The 24,743-nt window shown below is 33.0% G+C and overlaps 1 protein-coding gene across 1 annotated transcript; it reads left to right on the top strand.

Moving 5' to 3' along the window:
- Nucleotides 1–5,308: 5,308 nt before the first annotated feature.
- LOC128218386 (hemoglobin-3-like) lies at nt 5,309–20,992 on the top strand. The gene is made up of 4 exons (XM_052926044.1): nt 5,309–5,417; nt 18,184–18,320; nt 18,934–19,159; nt 20,681–20,992. The coding sequence occupies exons 2-4, from the start codon at nt 18,211–18,213 to the stop codon at nt 20,831–20,833; spliced, it is 489 nt and encodes a 162-aa protein (XP_052782004.1). The 5' UTR covers nt 5,309–5,417; nt 18,184–18,210; the 3' UTR covers nt 20,834–20,992.
- The last annotated feature ends 3,751 nt before the right edge of the window (nt 20,993–24,743 follow it).

The following is a 24,743-nucleotide window of genomic DNA, read 5'->3' as shown; positions in this document are numbered from 1 at the left end:
TTCAGGGTAGCTGCATCATAACGGCTTCTTTTATCACTAATCAAAAGAACTCACGATGCTAAGGATATGATCAAGCACCAGTTAAACGGTATAATTATAACAATAAAGTATGACAATACATACATTAATCAAACACAGTTGTTTAAGTGGTATGAAAATACGTCTTTCAGCCATGGAGTGATATCCATTATGATAAATCATTATGCATTCTCTGAAAGCGAACACCAATGTAGATTTTAACGAACTTACAGAGTGTAGTTGATTATCACTTTATCTTATTCTTGACAATCGCGAAAGAATAAATAAATCAAAACTATAAAAGCCACATAAGTCGTGTGCACCATTTTGCCATAACTCTACCGGGCGGCTGTCTGCAATGAGGCACGCCTAAAGGTTACGGATGTCTCCCATACATCACATATCAATAAGAGAGACTTGTCTTCCCTTTAAAATGTTTATTATATCTAATATTTCCTGTTCAGTATCACTTCTGTAATGTGAGATCAACCTAAAATGGCAATTTCGTTGGCTACGTAGTGTTCGCTTGATATCACACTCTCCTCCCAAAGACGGTGTGTGTGTTAAGGTGACATAATGAAGAACAAGAACCGTTTTACCTACATGATCCTCGAGTATTTACTATTATAAAAAGAAAAAAGCTCTGCAAATCTTTTCATCATTTCTAAGATATGCTTTTGAGATTCCTCGAGCATGATGAACAACGTTCTTTTACATATTTGTAATAATTGAAGTATAACTGTGTTGTGATCATGTTTCTTCCATTGGGAGCTAGGGTTGCAGTACATAATCAATGTTGTTTTTAAGAGTAAAAGTATGTGAAAGATACCGAACGTGATGTTGTCCGGTATTTGATAGCGGAAAGGCATGTTGCGTCCTGTTTAAGTTTTAAATTAAATAAAAACGAAAACTTATTTAATACGTTGTATGCTTCGGAGACAAGAGATAGGTGCTTTTTGTAAATATTATCCTGGGTTTTCTGAAAATAACCTTTAGTTAAATGATTGTCAAGCATATTCTGATAGAAATACTTAAGTAGTACAAACTAGATACGAAGGATGACAACTGCAGCCTCGCTGTGACTGAGACTGTTCATTACAAGCAACAATGAGAGCAATATTGCGAACAAAGGCATCACAATTATGATAGCAAAAATATCGGTACGTTAACGGCAAAGATAGGTGTTGAATGGAAACACCGTCTTGCGCAAGCATGCACAAGAACAACTCCATTTTCAGGACCGTCAAGACAAGTCCAAGGATTATGAAAGACAAGCAAATAGACTAATAAGCTGTAGATGTCCCTCGCTCCTACTTGCAGAATAACGGCAGGACACCAGGTATTTACACATGCGGTTTGAAAAATATATTTCACATATAAAGTTCATGATAAGATGAATAGATTGCCATTAAGCGTATATCACTCATAACGATATAAAAACTGTTTCTTGAGATAATTTGCCTGAAAAATAGGCTTCAATTTTCAAATGTCAATGAGTGAAAACTAAACATCGAATTTGTTATTAAAATGTTTTCGTTTCTTAGAGAAGAAATAAGATATCTCGGATAAATGAAAATTAGAAGATTTGGCAGATTAAAGCGACTATCAATTGATACGAGTATAACAAACAGTGAAAGTTTATCTGTCAATGTTCTTGTTTATAGTCTTTTGCCGGACAGTGATTTCATTGATTCATTTATGTGAATCCTCAAATGCCTTGTAGGTAACATGAATATTCCTTACACAGACGCACACATACATCAAGTATGTGTATACGTTGATGTAATGAAGCGCTTTGTGTACTTGCAATTTAAACATAACGTGTTCAAACTATTTCGACTAATCTGAAAAAAATACATTTTGTCAAAAATGATTGACAAGTACATTATGTTTTAGAACGATTTCACACGTAGAAATTGTACACAGTACGGCTCAGTATATTTTAGTATCTCAATCAATAATGTAGGCTGATTTTGATGTTACTGGAAGACAGAGAATGCCATGTCAATTCCGTAACGAAAGAGATCGCTTGAGTGATAGCTTTTGTCATAGAATTATAATTTATTAACAATAATGTAATGCTACTTATAGTGTCAATCCGGAATCTCCGTTTAAAATACAATGTAAATAACTACAAATGCGGTTGACTAATAATATAAAACCTTATGTCTAACTAAATCACTATTAAGATTCCTAGATGTAAAAGTTGGATTGAATTAAGATATTCATACATTTTGTCGAAATAAATTATGATTAAACATATCACTATTCTGTCTATTAACAATAAGGTAACTGAGATTAAAAATGAACATAACAGTTATTTCCGTCAGCACCTTTTGCGTTCAACATAATAAAATAGATAATAGTTTATAATTGTCAGTAATTGTAATAGCACTCCAACAACAAAATACCGAAAATGGAAAAATGACCTGATCTTGTACTTGCAGGTACTTCGCGTGTGATTAGAAGCCGTTGTTTATAAAGAAAATATTAGCTTTATTGAAATCAAATCCGAAACCTACCAGTAAAAATACTAAACACATTATATCCGACATGTCAAGCAGTTACGTTGGTGTACCAGAAACTGGGCACTACGTATGTCCCTGTAATTGTGAGTTTTCTATTACAAAGAATGTCAAAACTATGCCAAAAGTCTACGTATGCGCAGTGGTTTCCATACAATTGTTTACGAATTGTTGGCTGTCAAATTATGTCAAATTTCATCGGAAAATTCGCCCAATATTATATTTCATAATACTGGTCAAGCAAATATTTCTCTTTTGATGAGATAGGAAAGTTTTCAAAACTTAAGAGCATTTGTGTGCGTGCGTGCGTGCGTGCGTGCGTGTGTGTTTGTGTGTGTGAGTGCGTGCGTGTGTGCGTACGTGCGTGCGTGCGTGCGTGCGTGCGTGCGTGCGTGCGTGCGTGCGTGCGTGCGTGTGTTGATATTTACACTTGATAAGCTCTGTTTTGAGTATTTCATTTTAATGACTATACCTAAAGTTGACTTCAAAATGTTTAAAAAAATATCAATATTGACCATGTTGGCCATGAGTGATGACTGTCAAAGTTCGAATATAACAGTGAAAATGAGTCCACTCAGTCTTTAGAAATAGTGCCTCTTTTTGTTTTTCCATGTAGACAATTGTCCCTATTCTGAGTTGTGCATATGGTGTGTTCACTTATATGATTTTAATTTGTTTTGTCAAGTTGATTTGTGTTTCGTTTAGGTGAAGGTTTTATTAAATGTAGGTCACATTCTCATATTTTGGAAAAGTGTCCTCTGATTCCTCAAAATAGTATTATTCACGGCCATATGATCAACAGTAAACAGAAATGATCCTCATGGATCGAAGTCAATCTTCTACGGAAGTATGTTCTACATGCAATTTGCCATTTATTGCCAGCGTTCCGTTGCAAATACATGAAATAGAAAGGTTAAAACACAGCGTTTGCACAGCTGGCAAACAAGGTAGCATTTGTTTACTGCAGTTGTCATTATGCTAAATACTTATAAAACAGTATATGTTAAAGAATAATACTTAAGCTTATCGATCAAAACATTCCTATTTCTGGCTTCCAAATCTTATTATTAAATCAATTACCGAATCTTGATTAATACATTTAGCATGTAAGACGTTTTAGGGTCATGTTGTTTGTATGATACCATAACACACATATAATCTACGCTGTCAATGCAAGAGGGTTCAATGATTTAAAAAGTTACTCCGAAGAAGCCTTTCGCTTGATATCAACAATGCAACAGAAACTAGAGACAGTGAGCCCATTTAGGGTCATTAAAAGAGTTATTTAAATTATGAGTAGCCTGAATTAAGAAATGCTAAAGATACGAACTGTAATGTTCACATCAAAGTTTGATGATTAGTGTACATTGTATTACTTTTGCATATGCCATTGTCATGCTAACATTTCTGAAATAAGTCGTTTAGTGTAATTATCTGAGTGTCAAACTTTTACTTATCTTAATATAAATGTATTTTTGTATAATCGACAATGTTAAACGCAAACAAAAGTAAAATTGTTGTCATCAGTGGCGTTCACACATATCTAAGGTTTGTCAAGTAACGACTAAAATGCTAAAATGATACAGGGCAAAAGTTATTTAACTATCATAGTCAAGATTTTTTTAATATTAAAATCAATTGAAACACTTTCGCTTTTTCAACTGTTTTACATGGTTTGAATTCCATAATTATAATCAATTCTTTTTCCATACTATAAAGCAAAACCCTATTGCCTAAATCACAAGATATTCAAATTCATCACTTGCGTAAACGCTTGTTCTAAAAGGTTCAACAGTTTATTGAATATGTCATCACACGAATATATTTGTACAGATGCACAAAGTTGTTTATTTGTTTCATATCCGTGAACAGATGTATCAGTCTACCTGACATTCCGAAAGCGTATGGTATGCAACTCTAGATTGCTATAAGTATACAAAACAGGCCTAAATGATGGATACATTTTCTGTACAATTGAATTTTCATAGCATGAGAGCTACGAGATATGTTGCTCATCTTTGAACTGTGTTGATATAAGTTGGAACGGCTATATACAAGTGCTATTTTGATATTCTACTCGCATGTTGAATTCTGTTTTTCTCTGAAAAGATGTGACAAGGCACATTATAGTCCAATATGGAACTGGGTGTGTTGGAGATGATGATGCAAGAGCAAGGCCTAAATCACATGATACTGAGAAAAAATCAACACACTATGCCCCTAGAGAATTGCAATTCAGCTGTATTTTTATATGGGCGAAGGTCAAACCATCTTTGCAAATTTAAACTTATACAGTCTTTATCCAAATTCAAGCTTATAATCCTAAATACTAAATAAGTTTCATGCTTTAAAAAACAAGGACTACAACAGCTCAGTGTCTGAATCTTGATTTTAAACATTTACATTTAAGCTTATGAGCGTATGAGCCAGGTTTTAAAAAATGGCAAAAAAAAGGGTGCTGCAAAAAGTGGATAGGGTGCTAATGGAGAAAGGGCTAACATGTAATTGTAGAATAGGCGTTAAATCAGTACAATGTAGCCGGTCAAAATAAGACACGGAATGCTGACACATAAACTGTCCGTTGTTGTATCTGCACAAAATGCAATTTTCAAAAACACAAAGTTTAAATAAAACCAATAGTGATTTACATCTTTGATACTGGATATTAAAAAAATACCGTATCCTCTTGTCACTATAATTATTTAGCATTGATCTAAATAGCAGATATAACACGATAAGTTACTTGGCTGGGGGTATCTTCTCTCCTATATATATACCTGTAGGAAGCCGTATCGAAAGTAAATTTCAGTCGGAAGTGCAGTGGCTAGGTATACAGTATCTGAAAGATTAAGGGCAATGCTTTGAGACATAAAGGTAACATTTAATCTTCAATTTTGCTGAATCTTCAACATAAATGTTTAAATTTTAAAAAGTTTAAAGGTTTAAAATCATTTTATATCATATTATATTAGTGAGGCTTTGTATTTCTTGAACTGTTAAGTTTATGTTATAAAAAAAAACTTGTTTAAAACGTTATTTAGGTAATAAAATCTGCAACCTAAATTAAACAATCAATTTAGCTTTAAACCAATGAAAACTATTCGTTATAAAGCTTGATGATCTGATTTATACATTTGTTTATTGAAAATTGAACTGCAGTCAGACTGGTTTAAAGATGCACTCTTTCTCCCAAATAAGATTTACCACAATTAATAATATTGTTTAAATATTCCAAAAAGAACGAATAAATAACAAAAACAATGGTTCTTATGACGGATATCGAGTTAAATTTGAATGAAATAAGCACAGGGTATATCTACATCATGAGACTATTGTAGACCACTGTAAATATTTTAGCATTCACCAATCATTTAATTTTTTTGCGCTTTCTGTTATTATATACACGGTTACAATCTTGTTATATGTAAGTCATATTTTCCATAAATGCATTATTTAGTAAGTAGTTAGTCAAAATTGATGTTTGTTATACATGTGTATGTATTGATTTTGAATAAGAGTGTCACATTAAATATTTATGTTTGTTAGGTTTAGCTATTTTAAATAAAATGGACATTATAAAACAAGCCGAAATAAAACTAGGAACGGCAATTCAATGAGATAAACGAGAGGTTAAGATTCCAAAGTCTCTAGATACGCAGTATCTGATTATATTTTTTTTGCTTTTATCTTGCTTGATAAATGCATTATCATGCCCGATCAGACGAAGTCATGTGATTTCGTAAAACTAAATAGTTTGTAAGCATGCTCTTGATTAGCGACACTAATATCGAGTGTCCAATATTCAAACCACGACCTAATATACTGCAGAATTTTGACCTACTGGGTGCATATATTAATGTTTTCCATGATATAATATTACAATACCTTTTACTGGGAAATTACTAGCAGCCGAAATTTCCAGAGACGAACAAAATAAAGACTAAACATGAAAAGATATCAAATCATCCACTATACGATTGTTTAACAATGACAAAGAATCCATTTGTTTGGGCTGAAAAGAAGTTAGTTTGACATATTTTAAGCTAATAGACCCAGCCGTTTTAGACAAAAACATTTCGCCTTTTTTTGCAAAAATTACAGACTGACAGGAATGATCTGCCATTTTCATCATAGTGTAAATATCGTCTTACTACTAAATTTTATATAACGTTTCATTATTTAAACAAGTGCCTCTCTTGACATTTGTGGGACAAACATAGCGGTTAATTCATTCGATCTTTCCAAACAGTCTGTTGAAACATTTTGTGAGGCATTTACATGTGAGAAAAAGGAAAAGACAAATTGTATGAATGTAACACTACGTGGCATCATATTGAAGTGAAATATAACAAACAGTTTTGTGGTAAAAAAGAAAATATGACGTGATATTTGTTAATATCGTCTTTCGAAATATGGTCCGATTAAATATTTAAACATCCATATAATATAGACCTGTAGAAGTTATTACCCCTTTAAATTCTTCAATTCAGCAACCCTTGTGGATATGAAGTGTACATGTCGTTTTGTTTCTACTACTGCTCGAGTGTTTGTATGATCCATGAAGTTTTATAGAGATTAATGTAGTGTATAAGTTATTCAAAATTGAAGTAGTATATGGCTCATATTCATTTAGCAACAATTTGGAATGTATACGTTAATAAACGTAGCACTTCTATAAAAAAACGTTTACTTTTGCATTGTCAATTCAAGCAAAACACAGATTCATGAATGAAACGAAGACAATCTAAGACACTTGTCTATTTGACCACCGTAATGGACTGCGAAATGCCATTTACGGTAAAGCATATTACTGCTGAATAAGATTTTAAAAATGGTTTGATTAAGATAGTGCTGTTATAATTTGGATTGCAAAAGGGCACATAATTATAGATAAAGAAGGTGATACAAAAGTATCTTCTCTAATAAATAACAAAAAGTTCCTGTTTCATATGCGCTGGTGATGAACACAATACAACAAATAAAAAAATCAAAGCTATTTCCAGCCCGTCATTACACATTTGTTTATTACTACATTAAATGTAGTACCTGACAGAACTTGAACAACAATATACATATCTGATAATTTATATTCCATTTAAAAGAAGAAAGAATTATCTGATGATATCCAGAAAAAAATAACAGACAGCAGACAGTCTCTTCAAACGAAATTTGATTTCTTTTTAATGGTGACATCACAACCGGTAAGAGCCACAATGCTCAATGCTTAACAGGATCTCAAAGCGAATACAATGCTCAATGCTTAAATGACACTCAAAATGAGGAACATGCTCATGGCCTAACATACACCCAAAGCCTGGCACAATGTAGAATATTGAACAGCAACTCAAAGCTCGGCACAATGTAAAAAGCCTAACAGCCACTCAAAGCTCGGCACAATGTAAAAAGCCTAACATCCACTCATAGCTCGGCACAATGTAAAAAGCCTAACAGCAACTCAAAGCTCGGCACAATGTAGAATATTGAACAGCAACTTAAAGCTCGGCACAATGTAAAAAGCCTAACAGCCACTCAAAGCCCGGCACAATGTAAAAAGCCTAACAGCCACTCAAAGCTCGACACAATGTAAAAAGCCTAACAGCCACTCATAGCTCGGCACAATGTAAAATGCCTAACAGCAACTCAAAGCTCGGCACAATGTAAAAAGCCTAACAGCAACTCATACCTCGGCACAATGTAAAAAGCCTAACAGCAACTCAAAGCCCGGCACAATGTAAAAAGCCCAACAGCCTCTCAAAGCTCGGCACAATGTAAAAAGCCCAACAGCCACTCAACACTCGGCACAATGTAAAAAGCCCAACAGCAACTCAAAGCTCGTCACAATGTAAAAAGCCTAACAGCAACTCAAAGCTCGGCACAAAGTAAAAAGCCTAACAGCCACTCAAAGCTCGACACAATGTTAAAAGCCTAACAGCCACTCAAAAGCGAGGCACAAAGTAAAAAGCCTAACAGCCACTCAAAAGCGAGGCAAAATGTAAAAAGCATAACAGCCACTCAAAAGCGAGGCACAAAGTAAAAAGCCTAACAGCCACTCAAAAGCGAGGCACAATGTTTAAGACCTAACATTAACTCAAAGTTAAGCACAATGTTGAATGTCTTAAAGACATTCAAAGCGAGGCACAAATTCCAATACCGAACATATATACTCAAAGGAGAGGAACAATGCTCAATGACTTACAGACACTCAAGGCAGACACAAAGTTCAATGCTTAACATACACTTAAAGCGAGAAACAATGTTTAATGGTTAACATACTCTTAAAGCGAGACATAATGTTTAATGGTTAACATACACTTAAAGCGAGACACAATGTTCAATGCTTAACATATGCTTAAAGCGAGACACAATGTTCAATGTTTATCATACACTAAAGCCAGACACAATGTTCAATGCTTAACATACACTTAAAGCGAGACACAATGTTCAATGCTTAACGTACACTTAAAGCGAGACACAATGTTCGATGCTTACCATACACTTAAAGCGAGACACAATGTTCAATGCTAAACATACACTTAAAGCGAGGCACAATGTTCAATGCTTAACATACACTTAAAGCGAGACACAATGTTCAATGCTTAAAACATGCCTAACGGATAGTCAAAATGAGGAAAAAGTACAATGCCTGTCAGGCACTCAAAGCGAGGAATATATTTCAAGGCTTAAAACATACTCAAAGCGACGCACCAAGGACATCTATTAACTGCTTTCCTTGTAAATTTCCATTGTTTAATTGTAATTAATCATGACTTTTTGTATAACTTCATATGTTTTGACTTGATTAAATATGTAGACAATCTAATTCATATTGTACTTCGTTTGATATGTAATATAACTAAATAAGCATTTGGATGAGCTCCATTCATTTTTGTTAATCAAACGCTAGCTTATCTCAGGTCTATTGAATTAACTACAACGTTATTTACTTTTTCATTCTAATATTTATTACAACCGATTTTAATCGATTGTTTTCAAGCACTTGTCAACTTTGTAAATTATTTTATTATATCTTTGACTGCGAAATAAAATGAAACGGCATATATCAATTGAAGGTTGCAGGAAAGAGAATAAATTTAAGTCTAGTACATGCAGCAATGCAAATTATGTTAAGCTAAAAGGATGCAATTCCAAATGCTCTGTTTGGATGTTAGTACAAATAAACAAGGAAACGTAACAAGTAAGTGGAGTGTGTGTTATTTTAAAATTGTAGTTTCGAAAAGCTTTGTTGTTGTGTTTTTCTACTGGCGGTTTGTGTAGTGTTAAATGTCTGTTGGTTTTAAACAAACTATTTAATGTTGGACTGTTATGTAGATATTTAAATTTTCCTTTACTTTAATTTCATAAACAAACAATGTAATTATAAAAATAGCGTATTGTTTTTAATTTGATGATTGAGCCGTTTATATTTACATTATTTTGATACTTGTATACGAGCCTTAGATGAGGCAAAATAAGTACTCGTGAAAGAAAACATATCAGTCGCCTTGTACTAATATTTTGCCGAGGAATTTCCAAACAGTTTAAATAAGAATCAATTATTTATTTTTATAACTATATTCTGCCTATAGGTGTGTAATTGTGGTGGTTATTTACTGAAAAAAATCCTCTGCTGCCAAAGTCAGAGGTAAAATTACCCCAGGAAGGGCATATCACCGAGCGTAAATCGCGTTATATAAAAGACGTACAAGATGTTTTATAAACATTATGTATAGACTTTAAGTATTCGCATTTTACTCATTCATTGTTTTGAAAGGATATGAACGTTGCTTTATCATACGCAGTGTGTCATTTCAAAAGAATCATTTAGGTACAGATGTAATGAGATAAACTGAATTATATCAAGGTTGCAAATTTAACTTTCGACCCTAATTATTATCAAATTGAATATACTTGAATGATTTCAACTTTAATTTAATAGGCAATGTCAGTGACCTTTAAGTGTCAATCACTTATGCGATACTGCATATAGTTAAAATTGTCAAATTGAGCAAATCATATTGATATGACAGGTATAAATGCACTGATTTTTGCTCGTGTCAACATGCATTAACTCATTTGGAATTGTAAAATAATGCGAGACCTCCGACTGAATCCAAATGCATTTCGTCATTTGCAGCTGTAATGATTATAATATTGCCTAAATCGATTCGCCAGTCATTTATTAATACAAACGACAAAAACAATTAAATCATTTAGATCAGACAGAAAAGGACATAAATAACCGCTACAAGTCAATTTAACCTGTTTTGTTTCGTATTGTACCATATTATTATTTTGTATGGTTACGTTCGTTCTGTTGCAAAATGTTTATAATCAATAAACAATCATTTATTGTATATAATATATGTTGCTAATCTGATAGCTAATCTGATTTATTAGACCATTTTGACCTTAAGCATATAAGTGCACTTTGTGTTTTTATAGCTATAAGTTATATTTTCCTGTTTAAACACAGGCATTATTTGGACGTAAATTCACGGTGTAGCCGAGCCGTCGAGTGATTATAAGCCCGAGTGACTCATAATTGCCCGAAACGTAGTCGAGGGACATTATGGGCACGAGGGCCAATTTCCGTCTGGCTTGACTACGATGAGTTAACTCACTCTCAAATTATTTTTTTTGAGAGTAAGCCAAAAAGGCAAACAACATTTTGTTGTCATTTCATGTTCCCATCAATTTCAATTGTTCAGCTTGAAAATTCCACAAAACTCCTATCCGACATCGCATTCACATGTCTTGAATTTCCCAATTCAGTTTAATAAAAATAAATTCGAGCAAGCAGATCATTTTTTTGTTCTAAATTAAACAAATACCTTGTATTCTTGATGTCAGCATGTATAAACAGTGCTGTTGTTTTTCAAATAGATACAATTTTGCCTCTCCGTTTGTTTTGTTTTTTGACTGTCAACGATGAGTAAAAAACGACGCCCTAATAGTTTTTACTGCTTATCGAACACTAGCATGTCTTCATAAGCTGCATTTGCCTCCCTTTACGATTTTCATTGTTAATCAAGCAGATCACTAAATTGTGATTATTCAGTTAAGACATTATTTTACAGTCATCAAATTATATTTTAAGACAAACATTGAATTTACGTGCGAACGTTCCACCGGCCGCAAAATAAAATTGATAATCAAACCGGGTCGCAAAACTAATAATCGCCGAGTCATGCAAATAATCGCGGAATCCATGTACAAATGTGTTACTAAATTTAGTATTAAATGATCGCGTTACGATAAGCGGACATTCATGTCTTTTTAATTCAATGTTTGATAAATGGTATAATATTTGTATTGCGGTAAATGTTTAAGTCTCTTATAAAATAATTAAGAATAACCATTTGCATGTTTTAACTGATTAACGTACATGTATGTATATATTGTATGTATGAACATGGATGGTACTTTTATAAACAAAATTGATATTAGTCGATGAAGCAATTGTCGACATATGGATCTGTATTTACAACAAATATATACGGCGGAAAACAAATTAGTGATATCCAACTGAGCTGATGGGTATTTTCTTTATCAACTGGTATTATCTGAAAAGAGAATGATATAGTTTAAGGTTCATAACTATTTATAACGATATTTAAACTGACCGATTTTTGATTCATATTTTGTTTGTGAATAATTTGCTTGATTATTTATATAGGCTATTTGGAGAGGGCGAGACTTCGTTGTCTCGGAGAACACGTCTTTACACACCGAGCTCGGCGTGATACTGGTCGACAATAGCGTCCCTTATAGTATGCCTTCTTTTAATAATGTTCACTTTTATTTTAAGTATTGCAATGAAGATGGGGTCTAATATTGAACATGTGTGTTTAGCAAATGTGCAGCTGAAATCTAAGTATCTTTAAACTGCATTATCAAACCATAGTTTTATTTAGTGGTTTTTGATTTCACTTTTGATACGTTCCGGTACCTATACGTTATAATTAAAAAATACACACTGACCTGTTTTTAAAAATAAATTAACAATGGTAATGTTAGCGTGATTTGGTGAAATTATCTGAGAATAGTTTTAACTAATGTGTAATTGTTTTAACTTTCTGAAATGAGACAGCAATTTCTTTTGGATATATATCATTTAAGAGAAGAAAGTTATTTAAGAGACCAAATGTTAGTACCCTTTAATCCCGTTCTGTCACATAGAGAAGCACAATGAATAACATGTATTACTGTAAAGTGGTTTGACTCTTTGAAAACCAATTATCCAATGTATCAAGCTGTGCTTTAAAAAGGTTTAAGTGAAAGTATCTAATTTGTTGACGCCCGAAACTAGTTAGTATCACAGAAACACGGAAATCTGGTCGTAAAGCAGCGTGTGTGAGATAACGTAAACAGGTCATAAATTGTGGAAGTGGCTACAAAGAGATTGATTAATTTGGTCTCATACATTAATTAGTTTGAATATTTCGTAAACCAAAACTGCATTACTTATTTTAACGTCGATCATCCATTACTTATGGGTTTGTTTTATTTAAACATCAAAATGTTTAACAAAATGACATTTGTTACATTTAAGAGTCGGCCTCTTCAGCCGTGCTTATGTTGTGTTAGATCGTTACATATTTCACCGAAAGTCATATTTCGCGAGTGGAGTAAGAACTTTTCAAATATCAACTCCTGATGATAATGAGGAGACATTCATTGCGACCTGACATAAATACACATCTTGGGTATGCTTCAATCCTAGTTGAAACCATATTTATGCCTGAATCATATCTCGACCAAATTATTTTTCTTGTCCAATTTATGTTTATTTGCCCAATATATATATATATAAATCAAGAAGCCAGAATACATTATAGATTGTACATTGAAACGCAAAGACATGTTCATTTTGTCGAACGCAGATAAAGCAACTTTTGTCCAACTCCTTAATACACCAACAATTGTAGCAAAGGATGTATACTTGTAAACCGTGATAATGATGAACCACAAACCTAAATAAAAATGACAATTTACGGTTTAAGGTCCTCAATCTTTTGTAAGAAGATGCAAGATTTCAGTCTAAACGGTTTTCAATTTCGACGCATATTTCATGCAAAACATGTTCAAAATGTTTGAGATTTAAGGAAAGCGACACTAGGTCTCACAAAGCTTGTAAATATATAAGGTACACAGAGTAATTAATTTGAAAAAGTATTAGTTAAAGCTTTTAAAGTATTACCGCTATCCTTACAATAGATAACCTCATGTTTCAGAAGTGACAGATTGATTGGGTAAGACTGTTTAAGATCTTTTTATAAAATTATAATATGTAAGATAGTCTTTTTCAAATAGCATTTATCTGCACCACTTGAATTTGAATAGAAGTATCTTCTTTAATAGGCAAATTAATATACTGCACTAATTAATAAATAATATCATTTAGATAACGTTTCGAACATGATCCTTATTTTGTGTTGCTTATTTAAAAAATACCATTTAAGCAGAAATATGTTACAATATTCAAATTTAATGAAAATGAACAAAACCATATGCTAACAATATACTGAGTTTGATTTTAAACTTAAAAAAGGTTAACATGTAGAATGTATTCGCTATCGAAATTTGCACGTTTCATATCGTGAAGGATTAGATAGAATGTGGCGGTTTCATACAATCAATGATTTTTTTTGGACATTCCATACCCATAAGGATATTTAATCATTCGTTCCATAACTACCGAGGTATTTACCTATCATTTGATATAAGAATGCATAATTTATAAAATGTATATAATGGAACATTTCTTAAGTTTTTTAGAAATTATGCTCTATACCATGGGAACATTTTAGTCCGCTCCTCCTGGCAGCCTGATCAAGTTATTGCCAACAGCCCCTTGCAGAACTTTCATATTGTATTCTGCATACGCCTTTGTTTGATTAAATATGTAGTATGGAAATTAAAGTATTTTTTTTTCAATTTTAACATAGCCAAATTAGCATTAGAAATAGCTAATTTCAATACTTTTAACTAAATAGTTACTTGTCTGCAATCATATTAAATTAACTGAAAGGCAATGTACTTTACCATTTTATAATTTATTACACTCGACTTCAAGTGAATGTTTTCAAACGCTTCTTAAAGTTTGCAGTTTGTTTAATTTAAATTAGGATCAAGTTTGTTTTGTTATGCGGAAAATAAACATAAAAAATGAAAAAAGAACTTGTTACAAATGTAGGTCCACGTAAATCGAAAGTATTCGTTATCGAAGTATATTATAGTTATGCTTAATTGGATAAAGTGACCATTGCAGTCGCGTTTGTATATATTTAAAAATAAGCCAAAAGGCTGGGTTGTTTTGAGGCGCTGGAATGTTGATATCACATTCTGTTTTATCTATTGTTTATTAGGTGTTTTCAAGAATATTTTGATTGTGAATAATTTGCTGGGTTATTCAATAAGATTTCTTTGAAGAGAGCGAGATACTGGTCGTCGTCATTGTAAGCCTCCTTTAATTTATGTTCATGTTTAAACGCACTCTTCGTAGTTTTAACTACTAAACTGCGTTTCGTTTTTGCACGGCATTTCCCGAAATTTCATATAAGAACTTAAGACGTCATAATACGAAGGAAAACGGAATTAATATGCAAACAAAAAAAAACTTGATACAATCAACCCAATATATTTTAACAAATCATATTAAAACCTATAACAATTAAAGAAGATAAGAAATACATGTAATTCTCACTATAAATCCTACGCATGACTCGTTATTGCTATTGAAGTCACAAATCGATTTATCATAATTCTAATGAGATTTTTTTATTTATAAATTCATTTTGACACATGGTCATAAAAGGAAACCACAGGCATATGTAACAACATAATTATAAACAATTCTTAAAATTGACAGAGGGCATTGTCGACATCTGCAACTGTATTTAGAGTCTGTTTACGATACTTTTTTAACACCAAGTTGCATTAACGATCTTTTTCTAGTTTGTATGAACAATTTGTTGTACATACTGTATGTAAATATTGCGGGCCCTTTATTTAACTATTCAATGAAAAGAAAACAATTCAGTTATTCCGACTGAATCCCCTTTTTAAATTACCCGTTGTTACACGGCTACCCGTGGGACGCCCCTCACGCATTTCTTTACGCTGATGACGTAGTGTCGTTCAGGCGGTGGCTCGTGGAAAAGAAGTTTTGCAAGAGGGGTTTTAAAGTTTATTAGTTTCTCGTGTTTCAGTACAAACATATCATACACATTCACCAATGCAATTTAAATAATGAAGTTGTGTTCCTTATATAACAAATAATGCAAAAAAATATTTAAATAAACAGGACAGGACTATATTGACTAAATTACAGAGGTCGCCATTTAATGAATGAATATTTGAAAGCTTGATAGTGTAAACAAAACAAACCTGGAGTATTCGTTGTTGACTTGTTGTATGTTTTGAAGTGGTTTATTACAAGTCCGATAGTTTAAAAATTAATTAAATGCATGTTAAAAATCGAATTTGCATTCATATGTTTTCATCTAATGTTTGTACGGGCATTTGTACGAAGCAAATGTTCGGGCATTGAGCTTATAAAAACGTTTGAAAATGAGATTGCCATTTCCCTTATAAAAGGACTTTTTTATTTTGTTAAAAAAGGACGTCCAATTGACGATACTTGTAAGCATACGATAAGGACACCATTTGAAAATTGTTTTTATCGTAAAACAAATCATTGAAAGATATAAAATTTAGCTGAACGTTTATAGAGATGTTGTATCTAAAATAACAGATATTTATTTTATGCGTTTTATGCAATGTCACTCAATACACATTTGTATATAAAGCTGTTGTCCAACGATTTAATATGTTCAGTATCCGAAATAAATCCTAATTTCATACAAATTTATGAAATAAATCTGATTTCCACCAAAAAGAGCAGTACAGTTTATTTCTAATAGCGCGTTATCATATGTTATAACTATTTGCATGTATATGTACGTTTTGACTTCGCCAAATAGTTGAACTTTGAATTTAAATTTTTACTTCTTTACTTCTTTTCAACGTTTAAATTAGCAAACCTAAGTAAGCATTTCTATAATCTCGGGTCATTACTTAGATCAAACACACGTTATGTACGAAATTTAGGTATACGGAAGGCGGATGGAGTTCTTTTAAAAGACTAGCTCAATTATTTAGTGAGTGTTAAACTGAAACAAGCTCTAATTGTTTGGATATACAATATATTCAAGAATCATAAACAAGTAAGCGTGATTTGTTGACTATTAGTTTTCCTTTTGTCCCTCAATTTTATTTAAAGATGCACTATAACTCCTAAATAAGACTTAACCCATTTTATACAAGGTTGTTATAAAGGATACCGAGTTTAATTTAAAAAATGAGCATAAAACACGGTCAGAAAAAGATCTGATCGCAGATATTCATATTTCCATTCTAAATTAAATGTTTTATGGCTTACCAACGGTTTTAAGTAAAATGCATAACACATCGATTTTGGAGCGGAAATATGAAAATCTTTTGTCATCAGTCTTTTATCACTGCTTTGCAGATATTTATGCAAAAATTTGCTTGTTCCAAGACAAAAAAAAAGAAAAAAAGTTGTTAAAACGTTCAATCAGTAAGAGTGCAGTTTTAAGATCAATGATGGCTACATCTAGTGAAAAGCATATTCCGCTTATCTTATATTTTATTAAAATTAACTTTGTGTATCAAACACCATACTTATAAAACGATGCCTTGTATTACATTTACAAAACAAGATACATGTCTATTTCACACTCTCAAATGGTGACTGGTTTAAGGTTTACCAACTATCTTCTCTAAAAGATTGGCAACTGGGCTTGTCCGTTTACAAATACAACTGCCATACAAAATCATATGATTATCGCTTCTGTAATGTCTGCGCTCTTAACTTTAAAGTCGGTTCCTTGAAGTAATCATCCTCTGGGGTTGTCGAAGGTTAAAACATCCGTGTTTTTCATACGCCAGGCAAAACACCATAATGAGATTCAGTTGTATCCGTTATTGATTAACATGTTACATCAACGGCCTGTTTGGGCAACACAAATCTGTACTGTATGTTGCAAAACAATACAAAACACATGATATATAACATATGGTGTTTAAAAAGGTTGTATCGATATAATAAATGCTGTTTTATTGTGACTTGTTGGTGATCTTAATCTTAAATTTATTCGAACATGAAAATAGATTTATTCATTGTTCACACCACAATCGATTAATCCTTCTACAGAAGTGCACACACTCATACATACCCTGTTTAAACAAATACTGAAACATTGCATGTGTTCGACGTAGGTATTTCTTCCTCCCACGAAAAATCAATGACAAGATCCACGTACCTTGATTGTATGTCAAACACGTCATGAGAAGGTTTTGGTTGTGTAAATTGGCTTTGCTTATCAATATATCGTAACCTGTGCCGAGCGAGTAGCTCCCCATACACACCTGAAATTTTCGATACGAATATGTTACAATCAACATTTTCAGTGAGGTTGTTTAGTGATCATGAGAGTCACCGCAAACTGTGGATCAAGTCTAAAAAAGCTGTCATTTCAGAGAATGTGCTAAGCTGGTTTCAACGGCATCTAGTTATATTTATATTCGATTGCAGTATACCTGTCTTATTATTCAGTCCAGATTGGTTTGACATTAAGGAAATATGGATGACATAGTCGACCCCGGGACGGGACTTACAGAGCGACAGAAGACGGCCGTCCGTGAAAGCTGGGCCAAAATGGGGACAAATGACATTGTGGAGTTCTTCTGTAGGTAAGAATATTAAGGTTAAACTTGTTAGACTGCTGGCTTTCACATCGCTATGATTGTCCTGTTGTAAGATTTGCGACGCTTGCTACTGCAAAAATGTTTCAATCAAACGTTGATGATCTGAGGGGCAACAATCTAGCTTATCAGATGGGAAATGTTGACGAAAAGATAGAGAAATTTGGTAAAATTGTTCGCACGTGTACATGTCAGATAGTACATTCCTAAAATGCAGTATCAGTTTCCTCACACACAGGTAAATAAGACTGATAATAGTACTATGTTCAACTGGTTTGTCTATCATCAGGTCATAAAATAACACTATGGTGAATGTGTATGTGATTACTTTCAAATCTTCATGTGATCTATTCTGGGCAAATTCAATGCGCTCCATATCAAAAATACTTTGCTTTAAATGTTTGTCGTAATGGTATGATTAAAATACTATTTTTCTATAGATAAAATATATCTTGAAATAAACCCACATCTTATCGCTTTATATTATTGTGTATGTAGCGTTTGCTTTGTGTTTTTAACCACGCCAACACTGTTGTGTATGATATGTCTCCCTTAATATATTCTCTGACATTTCCATAGTTAGTTACATATTTCACTTCAGATTGTTTAAGACGTTCCCATACACACGAGCATATTTTAAGACTCTTGACGGCATTGACCAAGATGCCCTAAAGACCTCCTCTAAGCTACGAGCACATTCAATCAACTTCAAACACGGTGTCAGCTCCTTTATAGATAACTTGGACGATATCGAATGCCTCGTGATCCTCATTCAGAAAGTCACAGAGAATCACTTCAGGAGAAACATAAAACGAAAATCGTTTGAAGTAAGTAAAAATCTATATATTGCTGGACACTATTCAAGTATTCATAGATAGTTTTATAAATGGAAACAAGTCAGAAGCATTAAAAAGAGCAAAGTTGAAATATCGTGCGTTATAAACTTTTTTAATCTTTCAGCTGTGAATACTAAATTGGAATTATAGTGTTAGAAAGGGTTAAAAGGGTGGATACTACATTTACATAATTTTCCATTTAGGTAAAAGTACATACATTTTAAGTGTACACTCAATTTTTCAATGCCTCTCAATTCATACTGCAGAATGCATTGGTGACACATAAAGACTGAAAAGTGAAAAACTACAGAAACAAGTTCAGTAGCAAAAAGTTTAAACATTAACCCGGTATAATGGCACCGCGTAAACGCCACAGATATAGAACACAAAAACAAAAAATCACAAACAAGAAATATGGAAGAACAGCACAAAACTCCACAAACAGCACAGTGCATACATACTATATATAAAAACTAGGTATGTTTATCAATAATTGTTAGGTACCGCCTTGAATCGGTCAGTAAAATATAAATTTACTGGGGGTTTTAACCAGTTTACGTGCACAAACCTCACTCTTATCCCAACAATCCTAAATAAAGAAAAAACGTAAAAGGTAAATCTTATCAAAGTATACATTAAGCTGAGGAAACTTAATAATAAAACAAATAATAATAAACTTATAGGTAAACCCCAAGTACTAAAGACTAAATATTTCAGACAACGTTATAAACCTGTCAGAGATAACGTCATAACTAGCATAATATATTGGTGTCTCTCTATGAAAATCAACAAATGAACTTAATTCTTCAATTTGTTTACAGTAAACTTTAAATCGTTGTTTTTTTAAATGCCTTGGCATCATTTACCATGTGTAACTTGGTCCTTTCATATTTTTTTTATTTCACTAGTGGATTGGTCATGAGAGAGATAATTACTTTTATCTTGACGTGGTGAAATATTTAACAATCTTACTTTTAAACGGATAAAAATGAGAATTTAGTTGAGTTGATTTAAAAATGATTCCTACATTTAGCCATGAGGCCGTTGATATTTTAGCTCAGCTCTGTTTGCGCTGACGTTTGATTTGGAAAACAGAACGAGTGAAATTATAAATGGAATCAAATATATCAAATTGATTTGTTCTCTGTTTGAACATAAATTGTGATTTAATAACCATCACAAAAATCTTCACGCAATACATATCGCAAGCTGCAGAAGTCCGCATTCCACTCCAGTGCAATACGGCTGTATTTCACTCTTCTGACGTCATGTCATAAAAGTTATCATTGCACTATGTTAAAATGACATAATTTGTCAACCTCCCAGATCAAGCCAACTAAGTCAATCTTGTGTACACGTTGCTCGCACAATTTGCTCCATTCCTCCTTTATCTCAAATAAAAGCATTAATTCGATATACGTTTATGTTCAGGAGATTGTTAAAGTTCACATTAGACAGCTTGCACTAGCCTATGCTATGTTATTTTCTACCATCTTTGTTCTCTACTTCCAGGAGGCGTTCCCGCTATTTACGACGCTTGTCGGAGACGTCCAAGAAGCTGATGAGTTCACATTGAACGCATGGAAGGACACCCTCGCCACTGTCCTATCCGTGATCACCGAACACATAAAAACACTGGAGGCACAGACGGTTGGGCACGCATAGAAATCTGATAATGTTAGACTTCAATGGCGTTTAGTATTACGCAAGTGTAAAGTTCGTGCCAATATATTTAGAGCATGCACGTGTTATTGACTTATATCATGTAAATGCAAAAGGTTGTATTCAATTCAGATATGTTTTATGAATAGATTTTAAATTAGGTGAGCCTTGTTTTAAAGCCCCGTTGTACCTAAATGTTGTCTAGAAATTAGTTATTTAAGCGGGCTGCTATTGGACTCGGAAAAATGTCAATTCCACGTATAAGTCAAAGCACCGAAATCGTTGCAGGAAATGGGTGTTGCAACAACCAATGTATGTTAGGGGCGGCGCTAAACATGTTTCGAATGTATGTCTCCGTTTTAGTGTTGTCCACACGATTACCGTTTACTTTTATTTCGGCAGTTCGGGCCTTGTATCAATATTAGCTTTAATATGTTGCCACCGATGTAGGCAGGGAGAAGTCACTTAATTGTAGACTTTTCACCGAAACGACCGTAAAGACTACAGTTTGTATGCATCGAAAACACTTGACGTATGTGACATCCGCGGGACAAATAGCATGTTGTTGTTTTTATCGCACAGACGGACCACTCAGTATTCGCACTTGTATAAACGAAACCTCCTTACATATTGTCTGTAACTCAATCAAAACTTCGGTTGTTATTTAAACATATATTTTATTTGACGCATTAGGAAGAAAGATAAAATAGAACCGAGGCAGTTACTCTTCTTTTTACAACAAAGGTGAAATACAAATAATAGATACAGGAGTAATTTACAGTAAAATAAGTATCCACTCCTAGTAACAGTACAATTAATATGTATGCGAAAAGCTACAGAAACAGGCTCAGTAGCAAGAAGTTTAAACATAAACCCGGTTTAATGGCACTGGGTAAAAGCCAAGGACATAGAACATAAAATCACAAACAAGAAACATGGAAGAACAGCACAAAACTCCACAAACAGCACAGTGCATACATACTATATATAAAAAACTAGGTATGTTTATCAAGAGTTGTTAGGTACCGCCTTGGAACGGTCAGTAAAAAGTTAATTTACTGGGGGTTTAAACCAGTTTGTGTGCACAACCTCACTCTTACCACAACAATCCCGATTAAAGTAAAAAAGTAAATTGCAAATCTTATCTTATCTTATCTTATTATTAAGTTTATGTCATAAACCCGTTAACGCCTTATCTGTTTAAACTAATCAATACATTCTGACTATTATTTTTCTATTTACATGCATGAAAATGGCCATCCAGAAATATGTTTCCAGTTAAGTAATTCGCCAACATTTTTTAACTATTACTAATTAAGAAAAAATGGTCGAATTAAATTTCCGACTGCAACTAGATACCACTTCTTTACAGTTGCAATGCGTTTAGTACGTTTCATACACAAATTAGTGTTGTAATAAATTGTTGCATTAACGGAAATCAGAATTTTAGACTACGCAGAAAATGAACAGCTCTACCGTTAATAATCTTAGGGAACAAGTCATTTACGTATTCGCGATAACACTACAGTCATTAGAAGGATATGTACCGCACGTCAGGAGTACAATCCCTTTGAATTGTACACAGTGTTGATCAGTTAACCGGATCACAGCGTTAAGATTTTTGGGGGACACAGTGGAAACTTGAAAAAAAGTCTTCAACTAGACGCATGTAAAGGTTAACATCTGGTTGCTTTTGAAATATTGGAAGGTAATCTGCATATAGGCTGCATGTTTTTGTTGCAACTTTTTTCCTTGGGTACTTTTCTTTGCATGTGTTTCGTACTCAAAACCTTTCGATTAAATCGAAGTGTTTGAACTTTAGGCTCTGTAAGCCTTGCGAGATTTTCTGACATTTTCTGCAGTAGTGTATAGTAAGTATGCTAGATTGTCTGTAGAAGTGACTCCTTCGATAAATCTGAAGAAAAATATTTTTTCTGTTAAATGTTTGTTAATGTATTTCAGGTCATATGACACCAAAGCAGGAGTTGCGAGGTTTTCTGACATCTGTAGAAGTGACCCTTTTGATAAATCTGAAAAAAAAAATCAAAATAATTTTAGATTAAATGTCTCTTATTATATTTCACGTCATATGACACCAAAGGAGGTGTCCATTCCTTTCAAATGACTGTGCTTTTGATGTTTCACGTGTTTTCCTACAGACTGTAGCTTGTGATTTAACAATTTTTATTCGTTAACGGCTTGACCACTAACAATCATAACTTCACATTTCTTTCATATTAATCAATTAGTTTTAACGTTTTAATACAAGCTTCAACAGCTGAAAAGTTCTTACAGAAACCATTGAGATTGAAAGCGGTCTAATCAATCGGTCGCCTGGATACAATTGGTTCAAAGATAAAACCAAACTCAACAAAAAGTCATAATCAACAATTTTATTCTAAATTTTGAAGACATATTTCAAGGTGATATGAACGCAGATTTAAATTGCCATGTCATTAAAATTCAGGCCAAGTGTCTGCATTTCAGGTCAAGAATTTCAAATTGATAAATTGAGACTGAATATGGAAAATATTGTTAACAAGTAAGATCAAATTCCCTAGCTCACATTCATCATCGAAACTCGATAAATAAATTTTACAAAAACTTAATCTTAAATAGCCAGACTGTAGATTTCAGACTGCAGCATCATTCACTGAAGCTATTTTGTATGGTTTATATATGCACTTGGGTATACGTTGCGGTCATTTATATGAATTAATGGGCTATTTCAAGTATCCAATCTCACCAAATTTGAATACGAATTGTTTAGGCTCTTTGATACAGTTGTTTAAAATGCATTACAGTTAGATATAGCTGTAGTAGAGTTGCTTACATCAGCTGAAGTTAATGCCATTATTGTTAGTAGACGAGTACTTATATGAATGTATATGTTTATATATTTCAATATACCCAATGTAATTTCGAAGTATCAATTTCTGGGCGCCTATGAGCGCATGGTTGGGTAGTATGTAGGTTCCATTTGTGTCTTTCATATGAAACGCTATATATCCCATGATGCTCAATAATGAATTGACGTATACGCGGATTACTTATATATCAAACCATCGCCAAGAAAACAACTGTTGGACGTCGGGATGAAACGGAAACACGCATATTTTCAACCTTAATGTATATGAAGACAAAAATGCGCTTTCCTTTGGAGATTTAAAATATTAACACGACAAACTTGAGGAGGTTTTGTCAATCTTAGGGCAAACAAGTGCGGAATTCTGTCTTGGTAATTGTGGTGAAAGTCGATTTAAATCATTTGATTGCGTGATAAAACACTCTTCCATCTAAAGTTCGATTTTCACTTTTGCATGTTTTTCATGAAATTTTGCGATTCAAGAAACAGTCAACATGTAGTTTAGCTTTTTTTATAAGAGTTTAATGTTTAGCTGTTTGGCATATCCCTGTAATTGTCATTGTTATATGTACTTTGTACGAAGAAAACAGGGTGCTTTTACTTTTATGCTTATAAGGTAGTCAACTATGAAAATAAACATTTTCCAGGGCATTGTTTACATTTCAATACACTATTAAACGGCAAATAAGTTTATATAGTTATTTGGAAAAATATCCTTTCTTAAATTGTAATACTAACTTGAAAAAAAACCATAATAAAAACAGATTAAAGCATCAGCCAGAAATAAGCATAGGGACTGTATGCTACGGGTAAATAAATTACTTACGCATACAATAGTTTGTATAGTATACTTACAGGAGAAAAGTTTGCATAACATTTATAAATAAAATATTTAAAAAAAAATCTATAAATGAAGTACTTGTCATGTTGGTTATTAAATCACATACGGGTAAACAGACACAGCGTACAGCATAAACTCCAACCATTTTTTTAAATATTATTTGACAACGCATATAGTTGACTAATTAAATACGTTAGTTATACATA

Source organism: Mya arenaria, chromosome 14 (genome assembly GCF_026914265.1).
Source record: "Mya arenaria isolate MELC-2E11 chromosome 14, ASM2691426v1".
NCBI lineage: Eukaryota > Metazoa > Mollusca > Bivalvia > Myida > Myidae > Mya > Mya arenaria.
Note: the sequence above shows the minus strand (reverse complement) of the source record. Positions and strands in the feature narration are given on the sequence as shown.

Excerpts from the sequence above, each read along its gene's own strand:
- LOC128218386 (XM_052926044.1), top strand. The coding sequence starts at position 18,211 with ATGGATGACATAGTCGACCCCGGGACGGGACTTACAGAGCGACAGAAG. Across the intron at positions 18,321-18,933 it reads ATTGTGGAGTTCTTCTGTAG|ATTGTTTAAGACGTTCCCAT; the intron begins GTAAGAATATTA and ends ATTTCACTTCAG. Across the intron at positions 19,160-20,680 it reads TAAAACGAAAATCGTTTGAA|GAGGCGTTCCCGCTATTTAC; the intron begins GTAAGTAAAAAT and ends CTCTACTTCCAG.